This window comes from Semicossyphus pulcher, unplaced genomic scaffold (genome assembly GCF_022749685.1).
Source record: "Semicossyphus pulcher isolate SPU_LCO1_2020_fin unplaced genomic scaffold, fSemPul1.0.p SCAF_8, whole genome shotgun sequence".
Lineage (NCBI taxonomy): Eukaryota > Metazoa > Chordata > Actinopteri > Labriformes > Labridae > Semicossyphus > Semicossyphus pulcher.
In genome coordinates, this window is record NW_027211759.1 from 32,164,146 (window position 1) to 32,190,259 (window position 26,114).

At 39.4% G+C, this 26,114-nt stretch overlaps 1 protein-coding gene across 1 annotated transcript in view; it reads left to right on the forward strand.

Annotated features, from left to right (window-relative positions):
* Nucleotides 1–26,114, forward strand: part of galnt18a (UDP-N-acetyl-alpha-D-galactosamine:polypeptide N-acetylgalactosaminyltransferase 18a) — a 149,489-nt gene that overhangs the window by 80,498 nt on the left and 42,877 nt on the right. The window contains exons 2-6 of the mRNA XM_069686514.1: nt 3,051–3,258; nt 3,417–3,583; nt 12,013–12,199; nt 22,502–22,699; nt 24,887–25,001. Coding sequence (XP_069542615.1) covers nt 3,051–3,258; nt 3,417–3,583; nt 12,013–12,199; nt 22,502–22,699; nt 24,887–25,001 — 875 coding nt within the window. The remainder of the gene's footprint in view (nt 1–3,050; nt 3,259–3,416; nt 3,584–12,012; nt 12,200–22,501; nt 22,700–24,886; nt 25,002–26,114) is intronic.

Here is a 26,114-nt window from a genome sequence, read left to right on the forward strand (position 1 = left end):
AAGATTTATACAAGCTAGATTTGCCCCCTAAGGTGGCTTTGCTCTGGTTCAACTTCTTCCAGTGTGAAGTACTTTGTAGCTCTTAATGTCAATGCTTTCAAAGTAGCTTCCCCAACAATGATTTAGTGTCTGCTATTAGGTCTACTTATTTGCTCATTAGTTTTTGTTATATTTTCAAGCACACACATGCAGAGCACAAACACTCACATTCACCTAACAATTTGTCCCAATTTCCACTACACACACACTACTGTACAAAGACTACTGTAGGTCTACATGACACACACACACACACACACACACACACACACAAAGGTACCACACACCCTGCAGCCATTATAGAAAGGGTCGCTACTAAATTAATGATGAAATATGTGGTAGACAGTGCAGGGCAGGACAGAACATACTCCCTCTGTTCTTCTGCTCTCAACTCAACCACCACAAACACCACACAAGTGTAGTTGCTCTGCAGTGTGTCTGCCTTTTTCCCTCTAAAGAATTTGGCTACACTGAGAAACCTCTCAAAGTTCACTGTGTCATTCCTGCTGTTCTTCAGCGCTGAAAAGCACAGTGCATTAACTAAAAGCATCAGTGAATATTTATGACTTTCTTTCACCCAACATTCCGCTTTCTGTGAAATATCAACTCAAAGTGGGTGCTCTAATGAGGCAACTTAAAACTCGCTAACACTTTAGGTGTGTCACAATGCATTTGTTGCCAAGGAAAGTGTAACACAAAATCATTTGCAGTGCTTTTACAGTGCTTATTAGGAAGCTGCGAGGGAGGTGGCATTTCACCACCGAGAGCATCCAGCATGTGATTGCCAAAGGGTGAAGTACTGCTCTTCAAACTAATAAAAAACCCATTTAGCTCAGGAAGGAGAGAGGCACTCATAGTCCTTCAGCAGGAGGGCAGATGGGAAAGACAAAGTGATGTTTGACAAACCTGTGCCAGCATCTTAAAATCTGACTGAATCGACGACAGTGGACAGATATTTAGAAGCTTTTTAAATCATTTATTAAACTGTAATATTTGCATGTCTTTGTTGCTTTGAGAAATTACATCTTAAAATCAAAATAGAGAAGGGGAAAAGGAGTGGTAACAAGTGCCTCAGTTATAACTGTTAAATACTTTTGTTCTCAAAAATCCAGGAAGCTAAACAAATAGATTTTTTAACCATATGTAAAAAAAGAATTACATTTTTCTAGATTTTACACAGATTTTTGTCTGTGTATGTGGTCACATTTTTAATTACTTAAGACGATATCCAAGTTTTGCTACGTTTCCTCCAGTGATAGCACCCCCTGCATTCACAGCAGAAATATTGTAAGTTTTTAAAGTTTTGTTAAAGCTTTAACTTTACTTTTGTTTGTTTTTTTGTTTTTTTATAATAGTAAAGTTATCTGGCAAATGAAAAACACTGAAAAACTTTACTGCAGTGAGTGACCTAATGTTGCTACTTCTCAAACAGCTTTGAGTACTTTCTATTGGAATTACTTGGCAACACCAAGAGCAACACAAGCATTTGTTTAGCTAGGGTCCAACTTTGTGACACAACACAAGAGCACTACCTGTGTTTCTCTGTGATTGATTAAGTTACACTGACATGGAGCACTGAGGTTACTACTGCAGTACAGTAGTGAGTTTTTTTTAAAGTCTGGTCATTTGCCATCACACCATTTCAACCAATAAAATAGCATACATATAAATAAAATAGAGCCAGCTTAGGCTGGCAGGTTCTTCCTCTGTCTGTGATTTGGAACCAGAGCATCAGGAGCTGCTGATGACCCAGCATGTGTCAAAATAACCAACCAATCTACTGTCAGCCCAATGTTGACACAAACAGTGCTGTAATTTATGAGTAACATTCATTGCAAATATCTGCAAGTTTATTTTTGTCAACAAACAGCAGGAAGCTGCAAGTTGTGTTTTCGTGCTTAGAGATATAAAAAGCAGTTTTAAAATTACAATAACTCCTTAAGAGTACATTATAATAGATACATAATGTAGAACGACATGCACCTAAGCTACACTGTCATTAGTTTATATTTTCTCACATAAAACAATAATTCACAATTAATTCTTTAAGAATTCAGACCATCATGAGATACTACAAATGTTGTTGTCGGACTGTAATTTTTCAGGCAATCATTTATAGGTATTTGTGAAAGTGAATGTTTAGTTGATCTTAAGTCTAATGGACTAATGACACACTTTAGATTAATGGCTTGGAACTTTTTGTTTATATTCTTTTCACCTTCTCAGCAACAGGGTCAGGACTTTTAGCAAATGTCTGTTATTTAATTCTCTCAGCTGATACCTTCTTCTACTGACTCGCACAAACAGCAGACCACAGCATTCGTGAAAATTGGTGACAGGGAAGCTGCAAAGTTTGATTCCACATTTGTGTTTTGAATCATGAACGACCCAGAATGAGTGCAGCTTCGAGGTCTGTTTGCAGACTATTACTCAAATCAAATATAAATATCTCAAACCACCAAGTATTCTTTCTGTTGTTTGCAAATATGTTTCTTTAAACAGGCCTCAAGCATGTTTTATTCTCTCATTGTTTTCCTACATGGGAAGCAGCTTGGTGCTGCACACGTAGCACACGGCAGTAAGCTACAGTGCTTATACAAAAAACTGTTTCCCTAGGCGTGTTAACGGATTTGTGTCCACCTCTGCAGAAACAGATTGGCGTGGCTGCCAGAGTGACTTATTTGCAATGACAATGAAAATCCCTGTTATTGTGAATCGTGTTTCTGTTCCATCCTTTTCCCCCGTGCTGCTGAAATGACTCTTTTAGCCGTCAGCAAAGAGGTTGTGTTTGATAACTACACAGCATACTTAGTGCTCAGTCACAGACATATTTCCTGCAAAGCTCCTGGAAAAGAGCTGTTGGAGGTTCATTTGTCCTTAAATTTCTCCAAAGTTGACATCAGGTATAGCTGTCAGGCACCTGTCTGCACTGTGCTCAGTGATTGGCGAGGAGAAAATTTGAAAATAATAAAATGAAGCACATCAATCTCTCTCTCTCTCTCTGTCCACAGACACCCCTCAGAAGGACGGAGAAGATGCTGCTTTTTCGTCTGACTCTGCCTCAGACTCCGCCTCCTCGCTGTTCGACCACTGGGGTCATGACCTTGGCCCTGAAAGTAAAAGGGTCGCCCTCAGGAAGTTCCGTTACTATGGCTACAACGGCTACCTTAGCGACCGCATCTCCCTCACCCGGCCTATCCAAGATTTACGACCGGACGGGTCAGTCAGTTGATCAATGTGTGCACTATTAATTGATCAATGAATCAAGATGAATACTTGCTTGTATGGATTTTACCTTTAATCTGATTGTGTTACAGTAGATTTTATCCCTCCTCTGAAGAAACCTCTGACTCTCTGTTTATCCCACCATTTTCCAGGTGCAGAAACATTTCATATTCATCAGATCTTCCTCAGCTCAGCGTCATATTCATCTTCGTCAATGAGGCCTTGTCGGTGTTGCTGCGTTCCGTTCACACAGCCATCCAGAGGACTCCATCACACCTGCTCAAAGAGATCATACTGGTAGATGATCACAGCAACAGTCGTAAGAGTCATACTATTTTATGCTCTTTTTTGAATCAATCCCGTTCAGAGGGATACGACATAGCCACCTATCCTAAATTTAAAGCTTTACCTCAAACAGAGCGCTTACACTTTCACTTGCACTCTTTTTAGCTCCTGCCAAGGAGGGAGCAATCAATTTGAGGTGGGATTAAAAGGTGGATCCCATTTGGATAGCTCCCTCTGCAGCAATATATTTTTTGAAAGCAATCACCTCTTGGCAGGAGGTTTTCTTTGGAAGTTTTATAGTATTATCAATGTATATTTGCCCTTGATTTATTTTCTGCATCATTTTTCACTCAGAAATTGATTTGGTGTGCAGTGGTTCATAGAAGATGTCTTTCAAAAAAGTATATTGTACTTACAGACACATAATAAACCAGATTCAATTCACAGCTGTTAGATATATTTCAACCACTTGCAGGAAAGGCATGTGACCTTGGAATTATAATAGAACTATTATGGAGAGTAAGAGGAGTAATTAGCTCTTTGTGATTGAGAAGTGTAGTTTTGGGACCAGCTCGACTGAGTGAAGAAAGTCTATATCAGCGACCCTGGCTCTTTCCAACATTCAAAAATACATCTATCACATCTAAAGACCATAAAACATCTTACATCAGTTTAATGTGCCAGTATACATTCAGATTTTTTGTGGGTAAATGCAAAGCTTTGTGCTGTAACATTTCCATGGCACTTACGTTGGAACTGACTGAGAGACTAGCTGTTTGTCCTGCTTTGAGTCTTTATGCTCAGCTAGCTAACTGCCTCTCGGCCCTATCATACCTTCTATCATACCTTACTATTACCCAGTGAAATCCATAAATGTGCCTTCCAGCATGTCAAAGTGTTCCTTTCAGGTCATGAAAACCTACCATTTATGTGTGAGTCCCAGTAGAGGAATATGATTCAGGTTTTGAAATAGTAAAGTGTAAACTGCTCGAGTTTATGTGTTATATCTTCTGTTTCTTTCATGACATGCAAATCTAATAGCACAATTACAGCTTAAGGTCAGATTATATTTTCTGTGGACACAGGAGAACATTGTTTAAAGTAACCCCCTCATTATTTTTTCAATTGTTGGATTTGTTCCACCTTTTCATTTTACCGCCTGCTATGCAAACTCAGCCTCGTGTCCTTGTTTCAGGGCATACCACCATACTACTCTGTTGTAGAAACCAGTGAAACCAGAGCCCTTTCAGTTTGATTTATAAGATTAGATATTTAGATGTTGATTGGTTAATTGGCAAAATCGGGCAAACAATGTTTCAAAATTAAATGTAATTATTGACATTGAACTAATTAAACCATAAATATATAAATATTTTGACTCAGTTGTTAAAAATTCAATTTAACATACTAAATTAATCAGCCTTCCAAAACAACAGAGCAAAACAAAGGTCAGGGGCCCCTTTCAGGAGGTACCAGACAGACAACATTGTAGGAACAACACAATGCCAACCACAGTAGAGAGAGGCTACAGGAAAGCATGTTGTGTGACAGCTATTTTTCATATATAATTTCTGCCTGAAGAACATGTCAATGTGTTTTTAAACAGTAAAAAAGCACTAACGTTAAAAAAGAGGATTGCATCTTATTGGCTCCTGTGTGGGGGCCCTCAACTTACTCATAATACTAGACTATGTGGGGCTATTGCAGTTTTTATCAACTGTGTTTTTTATTTCTTACAAACTAAACTTTTTAACAAAAAGAATGTGTAAAATACAGCTCTTAGTCTCACTAAATACAACAATTTAGTCCTTTGACTAAAAAATGATCCTTTTATCAAATACTAAAAAATATTTAGTATTTGGCCTCTTTGAACTAAAGGGACTATCTCACTGTTTTCTGCTATCACAACACTGCAGCTTATTAAAAGCCAAATAAAAGTTGATTTAATTGAAACAGTTTTCGCTCACATTAAAGGGCAAAGATCCAGCGTGGAGTAATTATAGGAAGTACTGACTCCGGAAGGTGAGTTACAGACTAAGACTGTCTATATTTTCCCATGTTCTGCTGTGGATGGTGCGGATGTGCAGGCATTAGCTGCATCAGTGGTGTATGAAAACAGATTAAAAGTTATTACAACCATCGCGGTAAAAGCCCGGCTGCGACTTGTGTTGGAGGCCCGGTGTTAATAATTGCTTCACGTACTGTGGAACATATTTCACTGCTGCCAAATCTGTAATTACCATTATGATAAATCTGTCATCTACTGTGTCTGCAGATTTCCTGGGTCTCCCACGGCTTCTCTATTCTTCAATAATAAAGTACATCAGAGGTTAGTTATGGTAGCTGCACAGGGCAGTGGAGAACCCAGGGGGATAAATAGATTCAACATTTACCTCAGATTATTCCGTCCTAATTCATTACAACTGTTGAAGTTAGCAGTTCTTTGGGAAACATGATTTAATGCTTTTGCTTTTCAGTGAATAACAAAGGCCTGGTGGCAAATCATAATGAAGTTAATTGATGGAAGAGAACTCTAAAAGTGAAAGTGCATGATCATTACTGCAGCTTATTGATTGTACATGGTGTAATTATGCCAAATGAGGGTCAACGAAGGCTAGATGGATGTGAAAGTGGAAGTGCAGTCACACTCATTATGCATTGCCATCAGAATAATAAATGAGCAGAGACATCAGTTGTTGTATTCATAAAGACTCAAAGTGCTGATCAGAGATCATTGAGCCATGCAAACCCACATTAAAGTGACAATGACATTACTTTGAATTACTTTGTCACACTGTTCTCCAATTCTCCATATCACAACTTTTAGGTCTTACTTTACAGCAATAAAAAGGGCTGCAAGAAAAGATTATTTCATAATCATTTCATCTAACAAATCTCTTTTTAGTGAAAGGATTCGTTTTTTCAGTCCGTAAAATATCAGCCACAAATTGTCTGAAAAAACAGTCCACACAATGTCCCAGTTATTCTCTTCTTTATGACAATGGACTGTAGGGACAGCAGTCTATATCTACATCTATTATATCTACACTGATATATCTCACAATTATTCATTCATGCTTCTAAGTGCTTCATAAACATAAAGAGAGCCTGGGGGGAAAGGAGGGAGGCTAAAATTAAATAACTGACCCAAAGTTTCTGGAGAGTTCTGTGTTGTGATTCAAAGCTGAACATATACACACAAAAACACACACACACACACACAAAAACACACACACACACACACACTGGACATTTAAGTGGAACCAGCATTGGAAGCTAGGTCTTGTTTATTACAGTAAAAGCTGCTCAGTGTTCAAAAAGTTCAAAAATAATTACCTGGTTCTTGCAGATAGCTCCCATAGTGGGGCCCAAAGAGCAAGCGCACTGGCATTTCCATTAACCCCACTTTTCATTAACCCCCATCAACCCCTTTGCACATATAAAACCTTTAAACTAACGTAACAGCATAGCTGAAATAATTAGATTTTGGTCGTCAAAGGTCAAGGACACCGTGACTATAAAACGTTTGTACCATTATCATGAACTTCTTAGTGAACTTGTCATTTCTTGCTTGGACTCAAGAATGAAATGATGTCTAGAACTTGGTGGCTGATGGTCAAAGGTCAAGATCTCTATGGTCTTTAAAAAACAACTTTAGTACTCCCATGCTAATTATGGCAGCATTACAGATATATACTGTACATCTATATGATATCATGATATATTCCTGAAATTTGTTAACCAAAGAGGTCAAAGGTCAACTTCACTGCACCATCATATTGTCCTGGAAATAACCCTTTCCTGTGACATTTTTTCAGTCCTATCCGGGTGAAAATCTTCAAATGTTGCACAAACATACATTGAGGTTTAACATTTAAGATTTTGGTGGTCAAAGGTCACGGTCACTGTGACCGCATTTTTGTCACATTTTTTCCATTCTCATGAATACGATATCTCAGCAATACCTTGAGGAAATCTTATTACATCTAATTCATACCTATATTTTATCTGATTGAGAGAATGTTGCATCCACAATTGATTAGTGGACAACCGGCCTGGCCACAGTTACATTCTGTGGGAAACACTGATGGCTAAACTACAACTTGATTGGCTGACGGAGGCATACCACTGCAAAGCAGTAATTCTTGTTTGCTGTAGGTTTTTCTGCTACCCATGGTTGGAGTGTAGATTTGTCTCTTGATTTATATAAAACAATTTAGTTTTTCCTATTTTGACCATTATAGTGTGGCTCAGTCTATATTATATTATATATTATTATATATATATATTTTTTTACTTTTGCTAAAATTAAAAGTGAATTCGTATTCTCAGTCAGAAAGAAAAAATGAGTCAACAATAATTTTCACAGACTATTCATCTTTTAATCAGTTCATCAAGTTCCAGAACCAAAAACAGACCCCCCAGAATAAGATGACAGACAGATGGACGGATGGACACAGACAGCCAGACAGACATAACACAATTTCTTTGCAGCTAATTCCATTTTTTTTTTAGCAATTTGTAGCTAAGTTTATGGAGTTTAAATGACAGTTTGCTTCTTCCAGTATGTCAGAGCTGATGCTGTTTATCTTTGAGCTACATAATACTGTCAGTGTTGGTTCTGGGAAATTTTCATGCAAATTTGTTCCTTCTTCTGACATGGGTGGGATTTAACTTTAGGGTTCTAAAATTATAAGTTCAATGATAGAGTTCAACTCTATAGTGCTTTTCTTGACCAGTGGGTCCCAAGCTGGGGTCCGGGCCACCCTTAGGAGGGCGCCAAAGATTTTTTTGGTCCTCATTCAAATAGTAGCTACTTTGTTGGCCACACCTCTGCGAACTATAGGCTGATTGGTGTTAATTTTTGACAATAAAGATTTGGAATGAATCACTTTATTGTTTTGGTGTAAGGAAGAAAGTGTGGGAACCACTGATCTAGACTAAAGCAATTTGGGATTCAGTGTGCCCATGGACACTTTGAGATGTAGACTGTTTCAGCCAGGGACTGGACCACCAACTTTCTCATTGAGAGATGACCCACTTTATCACTGAGCTACAGCCCTTTTTGTTGTTAGGCAATTATACTGCCTCAAGTAATCTAGATTTCCTTTTCATTTACACCATGGTGGTTAATAATGATGTATAAACTGTAAGACAAGAGATATTCTCAGTTGTCACTCAAGTTATTCACATACCTTTATAGGTATCTTCAGATATCAGGAATGTATGAATCTACTTTCCTCTGAGAATCATCCACCTTCTTCCTCGGTCAGTCTGAGCCCAGCAGCTCTCCTGTGATGTTTTCAATAGACAAACGTATGTCTGTTGTTTTTAGCCATTTTATTTAAATTAACGCTCACAGAGATATCCTTGAATATATATCTCCAGTGTAGCCTAAAGAAAGGAAAGAAAGCCTCGTCCAGCCTCGCTTTTTTTCAATAATTCATTATTTTAAGTCTTTAAAGTCCAACTTCAAGTTAAATCAAAAGAAAAGTTTTATTTCTGTTGCATCTTCCTGCACCATATTTCCTATTAGTTTTTAAAAAAAACATTTTACTGACAGCCTTCAGAATTTAGTTTCCCTTTTCATTAACTCCATGGTGGTGAATAATTATGTATTAACTAAGACAAGGGATTTAAGAGTTGTCAGTGTGACTTACCTTCATAGGTATCTTCAGATTTTAAGAACACATTAATCTACTTTCCACTGTGAATCTTTCACCATCCCCCTCTGTCTGATTGAGCCCAGCAGCTCTTCTGTGATGTTTTTAATGGACAAACGTGCTCCTGTTGTTCACACAGTCTTTTAGGTTAAAACATGTTTCACAGTGTGGACCAGACGTTTGAAAATTAATTGGGTCACTGTAGGTGAAACTGATTTTAGACTTGATTTTTCCATGTTTAGAAGCAATCTTACATGTACGTGTAACACAACAAGGAACTCTTCTATACTGCTAGCTCCGTTTTTAAATGAGCACATCTTTCTTCCAGGTCAGCAGCAAACTGCAGCTCATTAAAGGAAAACAGAGAGACGAGAGAATCCAGGCTGATGGTAATAATGAATAGAGAAGGGAGAGAGGCAGCCGTAGCCTGCAGGCAGGATTACAGCACAGAGAAATCACGTCAAGGAAATGAAGATGTTCACTGTTTGACTGTGGGCAGTCTGGTATTGAGTGTGCGCGTTAACACATTTCTGTGTCTGTCTGTCTACCTGAGTGTGTACAAGACATGAAATCACTCATGAAGAAAGGCAAAGCCAAGACAAAAACAACACAGCCAAATCTTTAGGTATTCAAAGAATGTTAATGTGTTTACCATATGTGAGGGTTAATAAAGTGATAGCATACGAAAGTTTTACTTTTTATTATTAATGTAAATTTAAGCCCTCTTGTAGTACTACTCTCTATAATCCCTTTATTATTCCGTATTTCTGTTATTTTTATACATTTTATTTAAATTAATGCTCACTGAGATATCCTTGAATATAAATCTCCTGCGTAGCTTAGAGAAAGCCTCGTCCAGCCTCGCTTTTCTTCGAATAATTCAATATTTCAAGTCTTTAAAGTCCACATTTATGTTAAATCAAAAGAAAAGTTTTATTTCTGTTGCTTTTTCCAGGACCATATTTTCTTTTAGTTTAAAAAAAATATTTTACTGACCTGTTTAAGTGCTGTAATGTGGGGGCAGAGGGACAGGATGTTAACCACACTGTTTCCTAATTACAAAATCAAACGAATGAGGGCACACAAGTATTACACTCATGTGATAATTACACCTCATTACAAAACCCTGGCAAATGTTCTGATTCTATAACAGCCTCGAGTCTTTTGGTTCCACGTTGTCTACTAGATTGAGTCATAAGAGTTTGACTGAGGTTTGACACTGATGTTCGTCAATAAGGCAGTGCTCATTTATTCATATTCCTCCCAAAGGTGTCGGGGTCAAACTGGGAAAACCTTTTTTTCATTTTGTGTTGGGGGATAGCGTATGGTCATTTTGAACAGGAAAGACATTAATAATAATAATAATAATAATAATAATAATGATAATAATAATAATAATAATAATACTAATTACGGATGCACGGAGGCAAATAAGATGGCATGCGCTGATGACAGTAGACAATGTTTAATATTTAACTGCTTTAATTGTGCAGTAAATTTAATTGTAACAAAAAAGTATTTATGTTTTCAGAAATATTTTTGTGAGGCTATGTCTGTGTAAGCACTGATTGGTGATTCTAAAACAGCTAAAGAGGCTTTTCAGGCAGTTATTTTTTGAAAAATAAATGTATGTGAAAGAAGTTTAAATTAAAGAGGTATTGGGAATTTGAAAGATCAAATGCATGCTTTCTCAAAGAGTGTGATGAAGGCCTAAATACATTAATTTTTTTATAATTAAAGTTAATTTCTCAATCAGTGCATCCCTAATAATAATAGATTTATTTATAGAGCGCCATTCAAAACCAAAGTTACATTGTAACTGCCTTACAGACAGACATTTAAAATGAACGAGTAGTATTAAGACAGTTATATTAAGATGTTAAAATAACCATAATAAAAATGAATAAATGAAAAAGCACACGAGTAAGGAGAAAGCCCTCAGATAAAAGAAGACAATGACTCAGCTAATCTGACAACCTGTGGCAGGAAATTCCAACGCTTAGGATCTCAAACAGTGATCAAGCACATAAAAAGTTAAACAATCACAAATATAAAGTGGTGCCTGACCATGGAAGCCTTTTATAGCAACCCTAACCCTAACCCAATCACAATCATAAAGTGGTGCCTGACCATGTAAGCCTTTTAAAGCAAGCACTAAAATCTAAAAAATCTATTTCAAAATTATCTGGTAACCAGTGAAGGTCGGCAAGAATTGGAGTGGATGTGCTCACTTCTATTTGAGTGAGTTAAACAGTTCACAGTTCTTTAAAAGAACGGCAGAGGCAGACTTATCCTGACTTTTAAACTGAAGTATGGCTCAAGCTTCTGAATTTTCAATACTACTACAATAGCATCTTCATCGGGCTTCCAGTGCCTGGATAAATCAGGTAGCCATGGCACACTTTATAGTGCAGGCTTTGTGTCAGAAATATGTATGCAAGCCCAAGTTGAGATAACATTATCAGGGTTATTTTAGGAAACTTTACAAAGCTATTGTTGCATATTATATGTGTATGTATGAAACGTTAGTACAGAGTGTCCACATAGAAAAGAAATGTGAAAGTAAAATGCTATCAGCATAGAAGAAGGATTGGAAATCGCTTATGTTGTAAAAACAGGGAATTCTCCTTCAAAGTCAGCGACTCTGATAGAAACACAGTGAGAGTGCTTTTCATCTGTCCTGTGGGGCTGAGGGAGTTTCTCAAGAGCTTTGTCGATAATATCAATGCTGCAGGCCTCAGTGAGTTTGTTTTAACATCCAAGTCTATCTGTGTGTGTTTGTGTTTTGTTTTCTGTCCAGCGGAGCTGAAAGAGCACCTGCAGAGCTTTGTGGACGAGACCAACGCTCAGCACGGCCCGGGGTTCATCAAGTTGGTCCACCATGACAAACAGGAAGGACTGATCAGGTCCAGAGTCAGCGGATGGAGGGCCGCCTCATCTCCCGTGGTTGCTCTGTTTGATGCACATGTGGAGTTCAACACTGGATGGTGAGCAGCTGTCTTCTGTTTTACTACAGCAGTGTCTGCATTAAAACTACAACCTTAAGCCACATCCAGCAGTTACCCGCTTGCTGCCATCTGGCACACATGGTCCCAGATGGCTGCAAGTGGTGACCGGCCATCTTGAAGGTCACCTCATTAACATGCTCATGTTCATCTGGTGACTGCAGAGGAGGCCACAACATACCTAAATATATGACTTCATTGATGATTTGGAAAAAACTGACTCATTGACATGGATTTTGTTTTTGGAGTGATGTGAGAAATTTGGACACGTTTGATATTTCTTGAAATGTTTCTTAGTACATGTTACTCCTGGTGTCTATTTGAATCCAAAGACACAGCCAATGTAGTTTCAGTTTTTCTACAGTCAATTCAGACCTGATTAAACTGAACACCATGATGTCATTTGTGCAAACAGATAGAATCTATTATGTCTCAATTAGAGGGCATTGTTTCTTGTGCACTGCTGCCAGAGTACTTTATGTAAAATCCGTCCTGTCTTGTGCAGCTGTATCCAGATACTTGATAGAGCCAGCTGTAAAAGCTGCGACAAAGAAAAAGAGGAGAAAAATGAAGACGGAATGAGAAGCTGAATGTTAGCATTTATTCAGAAGACAATTTCTTTGAAAGGTTTCTGATTTAATCAGAAAATGGGCTTCATTTCGATGTGTGGCCATTATTTTTTCCTCAAGACACATCAGTTGATCAAGCACTGACGCTGTGAAGAATTTTAACAGTTAGCGGCTCGGGACAATCTATTTATAAGCTGGTTCATGGAGAGATTATTTTGTTTTTCTGCTCTTTTTGAGTTCTATTAGGAAGGGATGTAGCTGTAACCCATTTTCTTGTGCATTTATCTTTCAAACAGGTGCAAACTTTCAGCTCCAGAGAGCCACAGACGCAGCTGTGACATATTTATTAGTATTTGGGGTTGCAGAGTGAGTCAATTGTGAGAGAGGCTGGCAATGAAGTGATTCAATTCCAGACTCCCTGGTGTAGAAAAGAGAAGTGGAGGTTGGTTAAAATATTTTATTAAGTAGCCGAGGTTGTTGTGGTCCAGGAAGGCCTAATTAAACCTGCACTCCTGTGGTTGCTCTCTTTTGCAACAACCTGCATCCTCTGTGGCCGCCCCACAAAAACACGTCACGTCCAGCTGTGAATCGACGCTCATAGAACAACATCAGGACATAAAATAAGACAATTTTAGCCACTCGGCAACGTTAAAAGATGACATCAGCATCTTCATTTTTAATATTTCACATTAAATATTAATTTAACAGCAACTTTAAAATAGGAGTTGATGCTGTAATGTATAATATTTCAAGCTTAACACTAGAACTCATGTATCATATTGATCTAATTTTGAAACGGTAATCTAGCCATCGTTTATTTTCACTTATTTTCATAGTCTTATGGTCATGTAGGTTAAATTCCACCTTACAGAGTAACTTGACTTCTATTTTTAACTTGAATAAATCCACCATGACATATTCAAATCTGAACCCTGACGCTACGTAATGTTGCCTTGTAGTTGCCTCCGTCGAGGGCAGAGTGTTCCATGATACGTCATAGATTATCGTATCAGTATCGTCTGTTAAAATGTATGCTATGAATGGAACCATGATCAATACATTGTAAATCACATGTACACTGACATTTACACCCAAGGGGGAATTCGTATGCAAAGCTGGTGAGTTACCAGCGAATCCACAAAGGTGTGTGTGCTAAGAGATAAATAAAATGTCCAAATGTCCAACAGTGTCTCACCTGCTTTCAATTACTTGTCAGAAACCAAAAGTATGCATGAGCCTCTCTGATTCTTGTTCATTGAAGAGGGGAAAAATGATACAATACACTGCTTAAGACTTAGAAATAAGAACAGAGTTCCATGGATGCTTTGCCCTGCAGCAGACCGAGGTAGTGTGTTTTTGTTTGAGTTGTAACATTCAGAAAAGGAAGGTGAGACAAACACAAGAGATGAGCCTTGCTATACTGAATCGTTAATACTGGCTTAGACGTCACATATTTTCTAAAAGAGTTTTATTTAGTGTGTGACGCCATTATCGTCAAGTGCTAGCAGTGTATTGTTTTTGATCACTCCTCTCAGCAACAAAAATAATGACAAGAAACGCTGCTTTCATTTAAGATAAAGTGTTGTGTGAACAGTGATGGTTTTTGCTATATTTCCCGTTTGCTGTGCTCTCAAGAGTAATTACTGTTCAATATTAGGGTGGACAGTCCAATCTGCTGGATATGGACGGCATACTGTGACTCATGTTACTTCACTGACAGCGGTAGGAACCGCCTCTTCAAATGAGGTCAGATGTTAGCACGTCAGCTATGTAAGCTTAATATGACGTTTTAGATTTCAGAAGTTAGATATCCTGTCCTGGACAGAGTTAAGTCCAGGACAAGTTGCTATGTTGGCCAAGGAACTCCATGTAAAACTCTTCTCATAGTGTATCTTTCCCCCTCATGACTAAAAGCATTATAACTTAGAGTTTGCATCTTCTTCTTTCCCTCATGCATGGGGCTGTAAAACTCAGTATAATGCTGACTAGCTTGCCAGCTTACATGATGAGGATGTCAAAGTCTGTTTTAAAGTTGCTGTATTTATCTACTGTACACCGTAAAGCTGTATTTGACCTCCGCTACAGTAACTGTCTTATTTAACTAGTTTCTTCCAGGTAAATTCTTATTTGTCGATGTCTTGTTACTAAATAAACGACCAATCAATAATCGCTGTTTGCTTTTCACCAGACTGACAATCGCTGAGAGTAAAACATTTGTTATTCAGGCATAGCTGTCAGTGTGTGAAAGGGTGAGTGTGACGTAGTGCAAAAGCACCTTGAGTAATCAGAAGACTAGAAAAGCACTATATAAGTGCAGCCATTACTATTAAGAGTTTTTTTTATATCCCGGTCTCCACCTTGTATCGTCGATGCCATAGCCCAAACATGTTTTGACTACACTATAGCCTGCAGTTTTACCCAGAAACCAACACAGATTGCCTCCACAGGTATTGTGTTGCCCCTTAACACACAAGTCTTGCTGCAGATCTAATGGAGGCATCCTTAGCGTGGACCATGCCAAAACAATGTGTCATTTAAATATTTAATGGAGGTTCAGGACGTACTGATGTTGAGGTAAGGTTGTACAAAGGGGTGGTGAAGGCTGATTGTCAATTCAGGCTTGTCTGGGAGGATGTACTGGAGATCTGGAGGGATGAGGATGATGGAAGGTTTATTGGATCAAAGAAAAGAAGGAGGATGGTTAGAGATCTGAGACAAAGAGAGCAGAATGGGTCGACTGGGTGTAATGGTGCTCACCCACTCCATGCAACCAGTTCGTCTGTGTCGGCTGCACCGCTGGTAGCTTGTGGGCATTGATCGTGAAGTCTCATCCATCCAACCAGCTCCACACAAGGATGTTTTATTTACCAAAATCAGCAGTATAAAACAGCTTTCTCTGAGATGGATGATTATGACATAAAGAGAGGGAACACACAGTTGCTCAGGATGTGCTGGTGCTGCAGCTTGATTGGCTTGATTGTTCTCGATGTGGGCAATTTCTGAATGTTTTAATTGTCCATGCTCTCTCATCGCACTGCCAACCTGGTCTGCGTTGCCAGGTATCCCAGAATGCTTTGTGCAGCAAATGAGCTACTTGCCACACACAATAAATCTCGCGTTCAGTGGGCGAGCACATTGAGTTGGCTTGAAAGGTGATTAAAGGTGTAGTTTTGGTTTGGCCCTCCTCCTGAACACAAGTTTACTTCATTAACTTCATTACCTGTTCAAGCTGGACTTGCCTTTCATCCTTTCCTGGTCCTGAACTATGATTAACTTTCATAAGACGTGTTTCCTCTTCACAGCAGATGATCTTGATTTAGTTTTTTTCACTTCTTGTTGCATTCAATTGCATTTTAATGAGGAAAATGTCCATTAAATTTAAAGCTCTCACTCCTAACATTCCAGGAGACGGGGTTCATATACCAACCATGTCTTATTTTAGACAAGTACAAATACCAACCGTGTCTCATGTCAAACCAAGTGTGTTGACACACAGTAGAAATATTTCCTAATGATCCCTCCGTAAGAAAAGGGAGCAGCAGTTAATTAGTGACCTCATTAGCATAGCTGGTTATGTTTAATCCCTCACAACCGATGAGGCGGCTACAGTTCCTCACGCTATCCTTCACAACTTTCTGAGAAATCTCGAGGCCTTTCTGTAAAAACAAATTTCATATCAATCTTTTGAAGCAGCGGACACTTCATCACCTCAGGGTCTCTTTCAAACACTTAGATACAACAGCACCACTGCGTACCTGTTAATCTTTGTGACAGCCTGGAAAATATCACACACTCGCACTTGAATGAGAGCACGCACACGTACACTACCAATTTATATGCAGGTAACACATTTGTGTGGCAGTCTTGCTTTCTTGCTTTTGTACTCACACACACACACACACACACACACACACACACACACACACACACACACACATACACACACATCATTATCATGCCTGGGTTTGATCCAAAATAACATTTGTTGCTGCGTTCCAGATCCAGATTAGACAAGACACTTACAGGGTTTTTAACCCCTCTTCTCATCCACCTACACAAACTCTCTCTTTCTCTTTTTCTCTCTCTCTCTCTCTTTCCTCACACACACACCCAGAACCTACACAAACCTCCCACATATAGCCACAAACAGGTTACTGGTCTGTGACTAATGAAATCATTCTCAGCAGTGATACAAAAGAGCTCAGCTTTTTGTCTACCTTTTTCCCTCACTCTTTATTAGGAAGTCTCTGTAACACATCTGATTAAATATGTAGTGGTCATCTAATTGTGTTCCCATCTTTTCATTTGATTCTCATTCTCACTTTCTATCCTCCCTTTCCCAGGCCCTTTCCTCTGTCTTTCTCCAACAGCACCTTCCTCTTGCTCTCCTTTCTCTCTGCGCCTTCCTGCTCTGAAAGTCACACACCCACTCACAAATTATGCACATTTTTTTTCTAGAAATTGAGAAATTACTGTATAATTACCAACAAAGCACTGACTGCTCGATCTGCATAATTGTCCCTACCATACATTGCAATTATCTGCAATGTTCGCTATTTTGAGTCAAACACAGGTAATTGTAGGGTGTTTTATGTTGCTGAAATTGTCTGACTGTAATCACAATAGCCCTCAATCATCTCCACCTTCAATATGGGCTGTGAAAGTCATCATCACTTAACCACCATCACACACCACACTGAATATAAAGTAATTACGTGAGGTGAAATGTGTTGGTGCATAGCAATCTGCAGAAATAGGGGCTAAAATTACAGAGCAAGTGCAGAGCAACTGAAGTGTCAAACAAAGGTTTTCTGGTCCATTAAGCCAACAAATCACAACTATGTAAGCAATCACACAATCAAGCAATACATCAAGGTTTGTTAACATTATCATTGTAATTTTTTTTAATTAACTTTTTGGTCTGCCAGTGGTCGGTGAACTGAAAATAAATCTATGAGCTTTTTTCCAATGGCCATAAAAATGTATCAGATCTGAGTATTTCTATTTAAAGTTTACTTTTGACTTCTCATCCAGGCAAAAGTGTAATATTTCTGTACTGATATTGTACTTTTTGCTCCATTACACAACTCCATATTCTTTGCAGAGTCTTGGACTTGCTTGACCGTCAACTCCCTTTCCGTTACAGGATTGTTTTTCAGATTTTGTTGATTGTTTTTAAGGTTTTAAATGGAATGGCTCCATCTTATCTTGTTGATCTTCTGCAATACTGTACCCCAGCTAGAGCACTTTAGGTCAAACAACCACTTGCTCTTAGAGGAGATCATCCCTTTGTGGTGGCTGCTCCAAAAAGATCTGTGCAGTCGCTTGACATTTTTAAGTCGTTAATCTCTTCTCCATGGCCTTCAATTCCAGTTGAGCCGGACTTTTATTCTTCTATTTTATTTATTTTAGTATTTGGTTATATTGTGTATTAGGATTCTCTGGGTTGTACAGCACCTTGGTCAACACAAGTTGTTTTTAAATGTGCTTTATAAATAAACGTGACTTGATTTGGACTTGGACACAGCTCCTAATGAGAGCTAATGTGCATCTGTAGCTGCTGGAAGTGTCAGTAAGCAACTATTTAGGACTTATATGTCAGTGTTGCTGTAACAGCTTGTTGTACAGGCCGAAAGTGCCCCAAAAAATCAATAAACTCAGGTTCAAGGGTGGAAAATAAAAACATTTTTTGGACCTCACTTCCCTACTAAACTACACTACCAGATTTCACATCACCCACACACTTTAGTATTCAGATGTGAGATCTGTTTTTCTTCTAGGATGAAGTCTCACTGTTTGAACACCGTAACCTTTACCTTCACTTGTAGCTGCTTTCTTTGAAGTGGAGGTCACACTAATTGGGCTGCTACCCGATCTAAATTTTTTATCCAGTAAGTGGATTTCAGGCTTTTTTTCTGGGTGGGCTCGCTGTATGTTCTTATGTGTATGAGTACTACTGTGTGTGTAAAGAAATGTGAGCAGTAAGCCAGAGGCAAGGTTTACCTCTTAATGAACAATCAGCGTGCAGGATAAAAGAGCACCTCCTCCACTCTGATGTTGGGGTTTTTGATGTTATTACCATCCAGCTCTATAGGGCTGAACGGATAAAACATGAATGATTGTGAGGTGCGGTGCCTCGTTTGTGTTTTCCCTCTTGAGGGACAAACGAGTGTAGTTTGCATTTAAAGGACAGCCTTTGGCAGTTTTCCCACAAGACTAAGTTTGTAAAGACCCAATTTTTCACTGTGTAGTTCCAGGCCATCATGTCTTCACGTAAGTAGAAGCCAGAGTGATTTCACTTTGCTGGCAATGTGAGTGATGTTCAGGGCTGACATTGAGCTTTTTTCATTGTGTCTCAACATATGAAAGACAGCTGTAGGAATTACACTGAATTAGTCTTTTGATTTTATTAGATTAGCAATTTCTGTTTTTCTGTTTTTTTCCCTTCTCGTCTTGCTGCTGCAAAGAGGCCGCCTCAGGCATCAAAAGGTTATGATGCAGGCTTGTGTGCACTTACCAGAATATGGTAGTGTTTAAATCAGCTGACGGTTGGTTGGTTGGTTGTTTGGTCACTGTTAATCAAATGTGATCAAAGCACATCCATACAGGCCTAAAGAGAGCTGAAGCCATGATTTCTCTTCCAGTTAGCCTCTGCTCCACAACATTACCACTGAAGATAGCTACTGCTGAGGAAGGCCTAATTTTGAGCATCTTTGTTAAATGAAATCACAAACAGATTTAACATGCAAATGAGCCTGGAACTCTTTTGTTATGCATTTATTTACTAAGTCTGCAGATTTAGAGATAAATATTTATCTTAAAATGAAGACGTGTAAATGTGCTAAATATGTTAAATTGATTTTCTCCATGTTTATTACAAATGTTAGGAGCTTGAGGAAAAGCAAACAACACAATACTTTTTTTCCCCTGTTTACCGGTGATGAGATAGCTGGATCACACATTATGTTGGGACGGCACAACACAAGTGATGTGCTATTAGACTATGATGGATATCTGTCTTTCAAAAGCAAACAAAAGCTGTTTGTGAGTGATGTTGAGATGTAGTTTGAGTGGTGGCCTGTCAGACAGTGTTGAGGACCGAGATTTTTCGATCTGTGTTGTGTTCTCTGAATGTCTAAAAAGTACCAGGATCTGATACGGTGATTGTGATATGTATCGCTAACATATGTTTAAAAACATAACCGAAAACATAGTTATTGTAAAGTTGGCTTTGGTGTTGTGATACGGTAGAAAGCACACAATAACTGAATAATGAAACACCCATTGAGTAACCTCTGCACAGCTGATTAGCTGACTTAAGGTTGCCCTCAAATTCCACAGGATCTGTCTCCGGCACGTTCTGTGTGCGCCGCGACCTCCGGAGTCGATCGCGCCCATTCAAGTCAATGCTCGTGATTGCACAGCACGCGCCGCGGTCCGTCTCCGGCGCATCCCAGAAGCGTCTCTCCGCTCTGCTCCGCTAAAAATACGCACCGGGTCTATTTCTGACGGAGGCCGCTTCAAGCACGCATCAAGCTGAACAGAGCAGATCGTTCCAAACAGGAAGTCACACACAAAAACAGCATACAGCATCTGGTAATTTCAAAATAAAACACCATGTACAGACAGGTACAGACTCCCTTTTTTCCTTACACTGAAATCTTGAAAATAGAACACTTTTAATTAAGTAGTGTACTCAGCCATGTTAAAAGCACAAAAATCACAGAATGATCTCCAAATGAGCAGACAATCAACCTCGGAGGTGCAAGCTGAAGTGTTGTTTGTGTGTTGCTCTGGTTAACATTGATGTTATCGTCTGATTTCGCATTTCTCGCGGGATCTTGAGATCTTGCGAATCCAGCTGCTGCGCTGCGGGTCAGACACGCTTCCTCTGGGTGAGGGCTTGCGCTGACTGATGGACCGGAACTGCGACGCAGACGGAACGCGCCAGACATGGATACTGTGATCCTTACTTTTTTTTAGATTGTTATCGTCTCATTAGATTAAATAAATTCATTTAAAGCGATGATTTTGCTTACTGATTTTGTCTTTGAGTTGGTAAAGTTTTGAGTGGCTTTGTAAAAGTACAAATTTTGGAACAATATTTATTGTACTTCAACAGAAATCAGTAGAATAATCAGTGTGGTTTTATGGTTGATGAAGTAACTCTGACGTCTTTGCATTGGACACCCAACAACAAGTTCCAAACTCTGAAATTATACTACTTGGCTGTTATCTGTTATCTGTGGTTGACTGTTGAACCACCTGCTCCATCTCTTTGACATGACCATCTCACTCCACTGGCATGCTCGCCTGCAGCACCACCTCTGCACAGACAGCTCTCCTGTGATAACTGCCCTGGCTTCCTGGCCTCTTTGAATCTTAAGAGCTGACCAACATACTAGGGTATCATTGCAGCCACAGCCCTGCAGCTTTACACTCAACATCCACGGAATTCATATAACCTGATCAAAGACTGCTCAGAAGTCCAGCCTCTAGTTGTCTCTTCTGTGGACTCGGGAGTTTTCGAGGGGGCTCTGACCCTCTCAAATCCGTGCGCTACATCCAACCCCACCCTGTCAGCACTGAATTCTGTCACACAGACAACTGCCTGTACCCCCACTCAAGTTGAAACCTTAAAAATGGCTTACAAGGCTTAGTGTGTGCACTCCGATCTCTTCAGGACTTTCATTGCCAGCCAGTGCCTTATTCTACCCTCACAGATTCTGCTTCTACTTCCCTGAAGAACTCTGGCCCGAGCTCCATCCCACTTCTTCAATTTCTCGCTCTTGACGTATTTAATACTTACTTGCCTTGTTCTTAAATGTTTCTTATATTGACACATTTACACTAGCTGTACTGTTGTACCTACCATAAGTCAAAGTAATAATAGGTTGTAAAAGCTGTTTTTTTCTCTCAGTGTAAGTTGCCTTAATCAACGTTTGACTGAAACTAAAAAAAGCAGATACATACTCAACCACGAACGTATCTCTGGCTTCTAAGGCTGTTACGGCAAACAGCTGACAACTTACACCTCCCGCAGACACAGAGCAGTATTAATGGTCCTGACAAATGCAAGAGATAAAAGGAGAAAGTACTTGTTGTGGTCTCAGCTAATTCTTTGGTGCTCAGTTGGCCGTGTGCAGAGAGCTGAGCGGAGTTTTCCTTTACTCAATATAACTGCCTGCTGCTGCTTGAAACAGTGTTGAGGTCTCGCTCAGACGTGCAGACTAAAATACTGAAGGTGCCACAAATTATGAATGAAGCCTCAACATCCTGTCTCGGTCCAGTGCAACTCAAAGACTCCAAAGAGGAGAGGGGGAATACTAAACTTTGAAAAAATGCTGCAGAAGTGTCTCTTAAATGCTCGTATGATAGAAAATAATCTTTTGATGCTACAAAATAAGTAGCCAAGACAGAGACAAGAAACAGCCTGTAGTTCTTCCAAACTACCAGCTACATCAAGTCGTGGCACAGAGGGCCTAATAAAACAAGAGCTTCTGCGGATACATAGAGATACATTTGAAAATCACCGAATCAAACCTTTGAAAGTGTATTCCCTTTTATTTCAGTAGTTCCATATTTCATCTTCACGTTTTTGTTTGTTTGTACTTACACAGTGTATTCTAAAGCCCCGACGTTGATCTCTTGAATGTATCACTGAGTCTTTGTAGTCATCCCTTGAACACGTTCTGTCTGTTCCGTCGTCCCACAGGGCAGAACCTATTCTGCAGCGAATAAAGGAGGACCGGACCCGGGTGGTGTCTCCCTCCTTTGACAACATCAAGTACGACACCTTTGAGATCGAGGAGTACCCACTGTCTGCTCAGGGCTTCGACTGGGAGCTGTGGTGTCGATACCTCAACCCACCAAAGTCCTGGTGGACTCAGCGCAACCACACGGCACCTATCAGGTGAGTGCAGGAAGAGCTGAGAGACTTTGTAACAAGAGCAGGGGGATTCAGAACTCATAAAAAAGACAGAAACCTTTTAGGCGGTTTTGTTTCATTAAAGGAATAGTCTCGTTATCATAAAAGAAGTGAGACTCCCTCAGAATAATCTGCCAGAGCCGTATTAATTATTAATCATTTGACTTGAAGCATATTGGAGTAGGGTTGATAAGATCACTTACTAAGCTCATTATTTTTACATTATAATTTTTTAAACACTAATCCCCATGAATAATTATTATATATGTAAATTCTAGTTAGTGTAGTGTCAATATTTTAACCCATTTAAATCCTGGGGGGTGCAGCGCAGCAACAAAGCACATTAAGTGTAACACATACAAAATGGAGACTCATCAGATGCAATGGGCAGCATTTACACAGATTTGAAAGCCGAAGCAGGTCATTTTTGTCACCACTACTACAGCACATCAAAAGCGACCTTCAGTGTAATACATGTAATGATCAATTCCTTCAATAGTGTTGGCCACAAAACAGAGCCAATATAACGGATACCGATTGCTTAGACACCCTGCAGAGGCTACAGAAAAACAGCCCAGCAACAGGAGCCAAATTGTCTTCACACCAATAGGATCAGATGTCTGGTTCGTGGCGTGCAAGTCAGTGATGCACTGTTTATAGATTTGCACAATGACAAAAAGACATATCCTGCTCAGTATTGTAATGGAAGAAGATTAATGCCCCCAATTATCTCTTTCTTTATCTTCTTAAGTACTTTTTATCTCAGGTGCGATTTGTCACTGGCTTTGTCCTCAAGAACCACTTCAGAATACAATTTCTTTGTTTAAAGAAACGTCTGCAGAACATTTGTATCATTATTTTTCATTAGATTTGTCTTCCTCTGTTTAATTAAGAAAACACACGGCCTACGAAGGTAATTTGCACAGATCTATCGGACGCTTTTACAGCCAGGGCGCCAAACGTTCAAACAACACAGTGTTAAAAGATTTAATGAAGACAATTGGAAATGATCATTGGACTAATGCAATGTGTTTGCAATGCAAGTACTGTGTTCAGGGCTTTGATTGGTCAGAGGGCACGTCCTTCTGTAGATCATGTCTTTGCCGTTTACAGATATGCATGGAGAAAAGTGAATTACATTGAATAGATATCTCTGTTGTCTATGGAGTGATATCTGGAGAGATAACAGAAGCCTGTCCTCTGCTCCTGACCAGATTGAACAAAATGTTTTTTACAATGCCTTGCAGGTTAAATATGTATTTTTGTCAATGACCTCTGGTTTCTTACGAGGGAGGCCAACAAGTCAGTGAGATAGTGGTACTCTGATGTGACTAGTAGTTGTTCTGAATGTTGTATACTGCATCTTTCAAAACAAGCTGAGGAAACAAATGTTAATATATTATATTCTCTGTTTGTGCATACTTGTGCGTGTTATTGAGCAAACCGTTCATTTAGTGAACTCCACCCTGCTTGAGTTTGATTTTTGAATCTATCTTATGTAGCAAAGATGATCTTGTTGTTATGTAATACACACAGTCTGATGTTTGATCTCATAATTGGGACTTTATGTGCTTTTTGAAGGCAGTAGAGAAAAGAATATGTGCAGAGCCAGTAGTTGGAGCATTTTGGGTTTCTATGTGTCTGGCTGTTTGCCAGGCTGTGTTTCCACAGGGAAGAGAAAAACAACCCAAACAAGCTGTTTTTGCAGCGGTGCTGTATTTGAGATTGATACAAGGAGATGTGTGGGACTGACAGCATGAATACTAATAGGAGTTATTTTTCACTCCTGCTGATTCCGTTTCATGTTGATGAAAGATCCGTTTGCTTTCCCCCCTGATTTCCTCAAAATGTCCTGAATTCGTTGTGTTATGCGAGGGCATCTTTTTGACAGCTAGATCATTTGTGAGTATAACAGATAGCAGGTTTATCATGAAAGCTGAAGGCCTACAGAATGTGTAGAGCATTGAATGTACAGAGTATATGAGAAATTCAACTTCAGGGCCCAGATGTGAAGTGTGGGGCAAATGTGGTTGAGGGATTGGTGTGTGTGTGTGTGTGTGTGTGTGTGTGTATTGATGAATATTTTTCTTTTAAACACTCTAATTGTGATGCATTTAGCTCAATATAACACTAAATTAATCTCTCTTCTTCTCTCTTTGATCTCTATTTAAGGAGCCCTGCTCTGATTGGCTGCTTTGTGGTCGACAGGAAGTACTTTGAGGAGATTGGACTGCTAGATGAAGGCATGGAAATTTACGGTGGAGAAAACGTTGAGCTCGGCATCAGGGTGAGTCAGCCTTAATGTTACTCGGCACGCAGCCGTGTCAACCAAATGAATACGCTTGTAATTTTTACAACCCAGCACGAAACAGCATCATTTGTGTCCTGTAGGCAGAGGGATCTGCTGCTGTTAGGCTGCATATTCAAATATCCTGCGTAGCAGACATGTCCAGCATGCTGAGAAAGAACTAATGACCTTTCCTCTGACAGAATGGGGCCTTTAACAGTCATTCACATGATTCATTCAGTCTGACTTATGCAAACTGAACTGATTTCCTAAGATGAAACAGCTACCAGATAACATTGTGGAATAACGTAATAAGATTACATTACCTAACATACATTATGATCAATGAATATCTTCCTTCAGGATTTAGCAAAAAATGAACTTTATGTCATGTTTACCTATAGCTTCACTGCAGTTACAACGTTAACAGGTAATCTGATTCCCAAAGGGAGAGCTCTCTGTAAATGCACCCTTCCCTTGGGACTGAAAATCATTCCAGTGAGGAAGCTACTGTTCGAACAGCTTTGAGTCTGAACTCAGGAGATATCTGAGTGAAACTGTTGACTCAGGCCAAGTACAGAGTGATTTCTAGTGTAGTGTCAGTAAAGTACATGTTTGATTATCAGCCCGGGCCTGACTGCTGCTCATCCGCGCCACTGGGCAAAAACACATCACAGTCTGAAAAATGTACGATTCTCTCAGGCTCAACCTTGTTTAGATTTAGTGGACAGCTGTGGACAATCGATGATAGTAGAGCCTGAAGAGGAGGTGGCTTAGTGATTATTGTACTGCACCTTCTATCCCCAAAAAGGAAAACAAATACTGCAGTGCAACCACACTGTCATTCCCTGTTTTTGTGTCCAGTTTTGAGGTGTTAATGTTTTCTTTGTGTCCATCTATTTATCCAACCAACAAAAAAATAAACTGAGACATGCATAGAGCCAGAAAGCACATAAGGATAATGACGCTGGGTTTAGCTTAAGTAGGACAAGCCAGATAGAAACGTATGGATGTACGTATCTAAAGATCAGTCAGTGATCTCTGGTATGTGCATGGAACTCATCCTCCTGAGGTTTTCTCATGTTTTCTGATTTAATGTGATTTTAAGTGTCA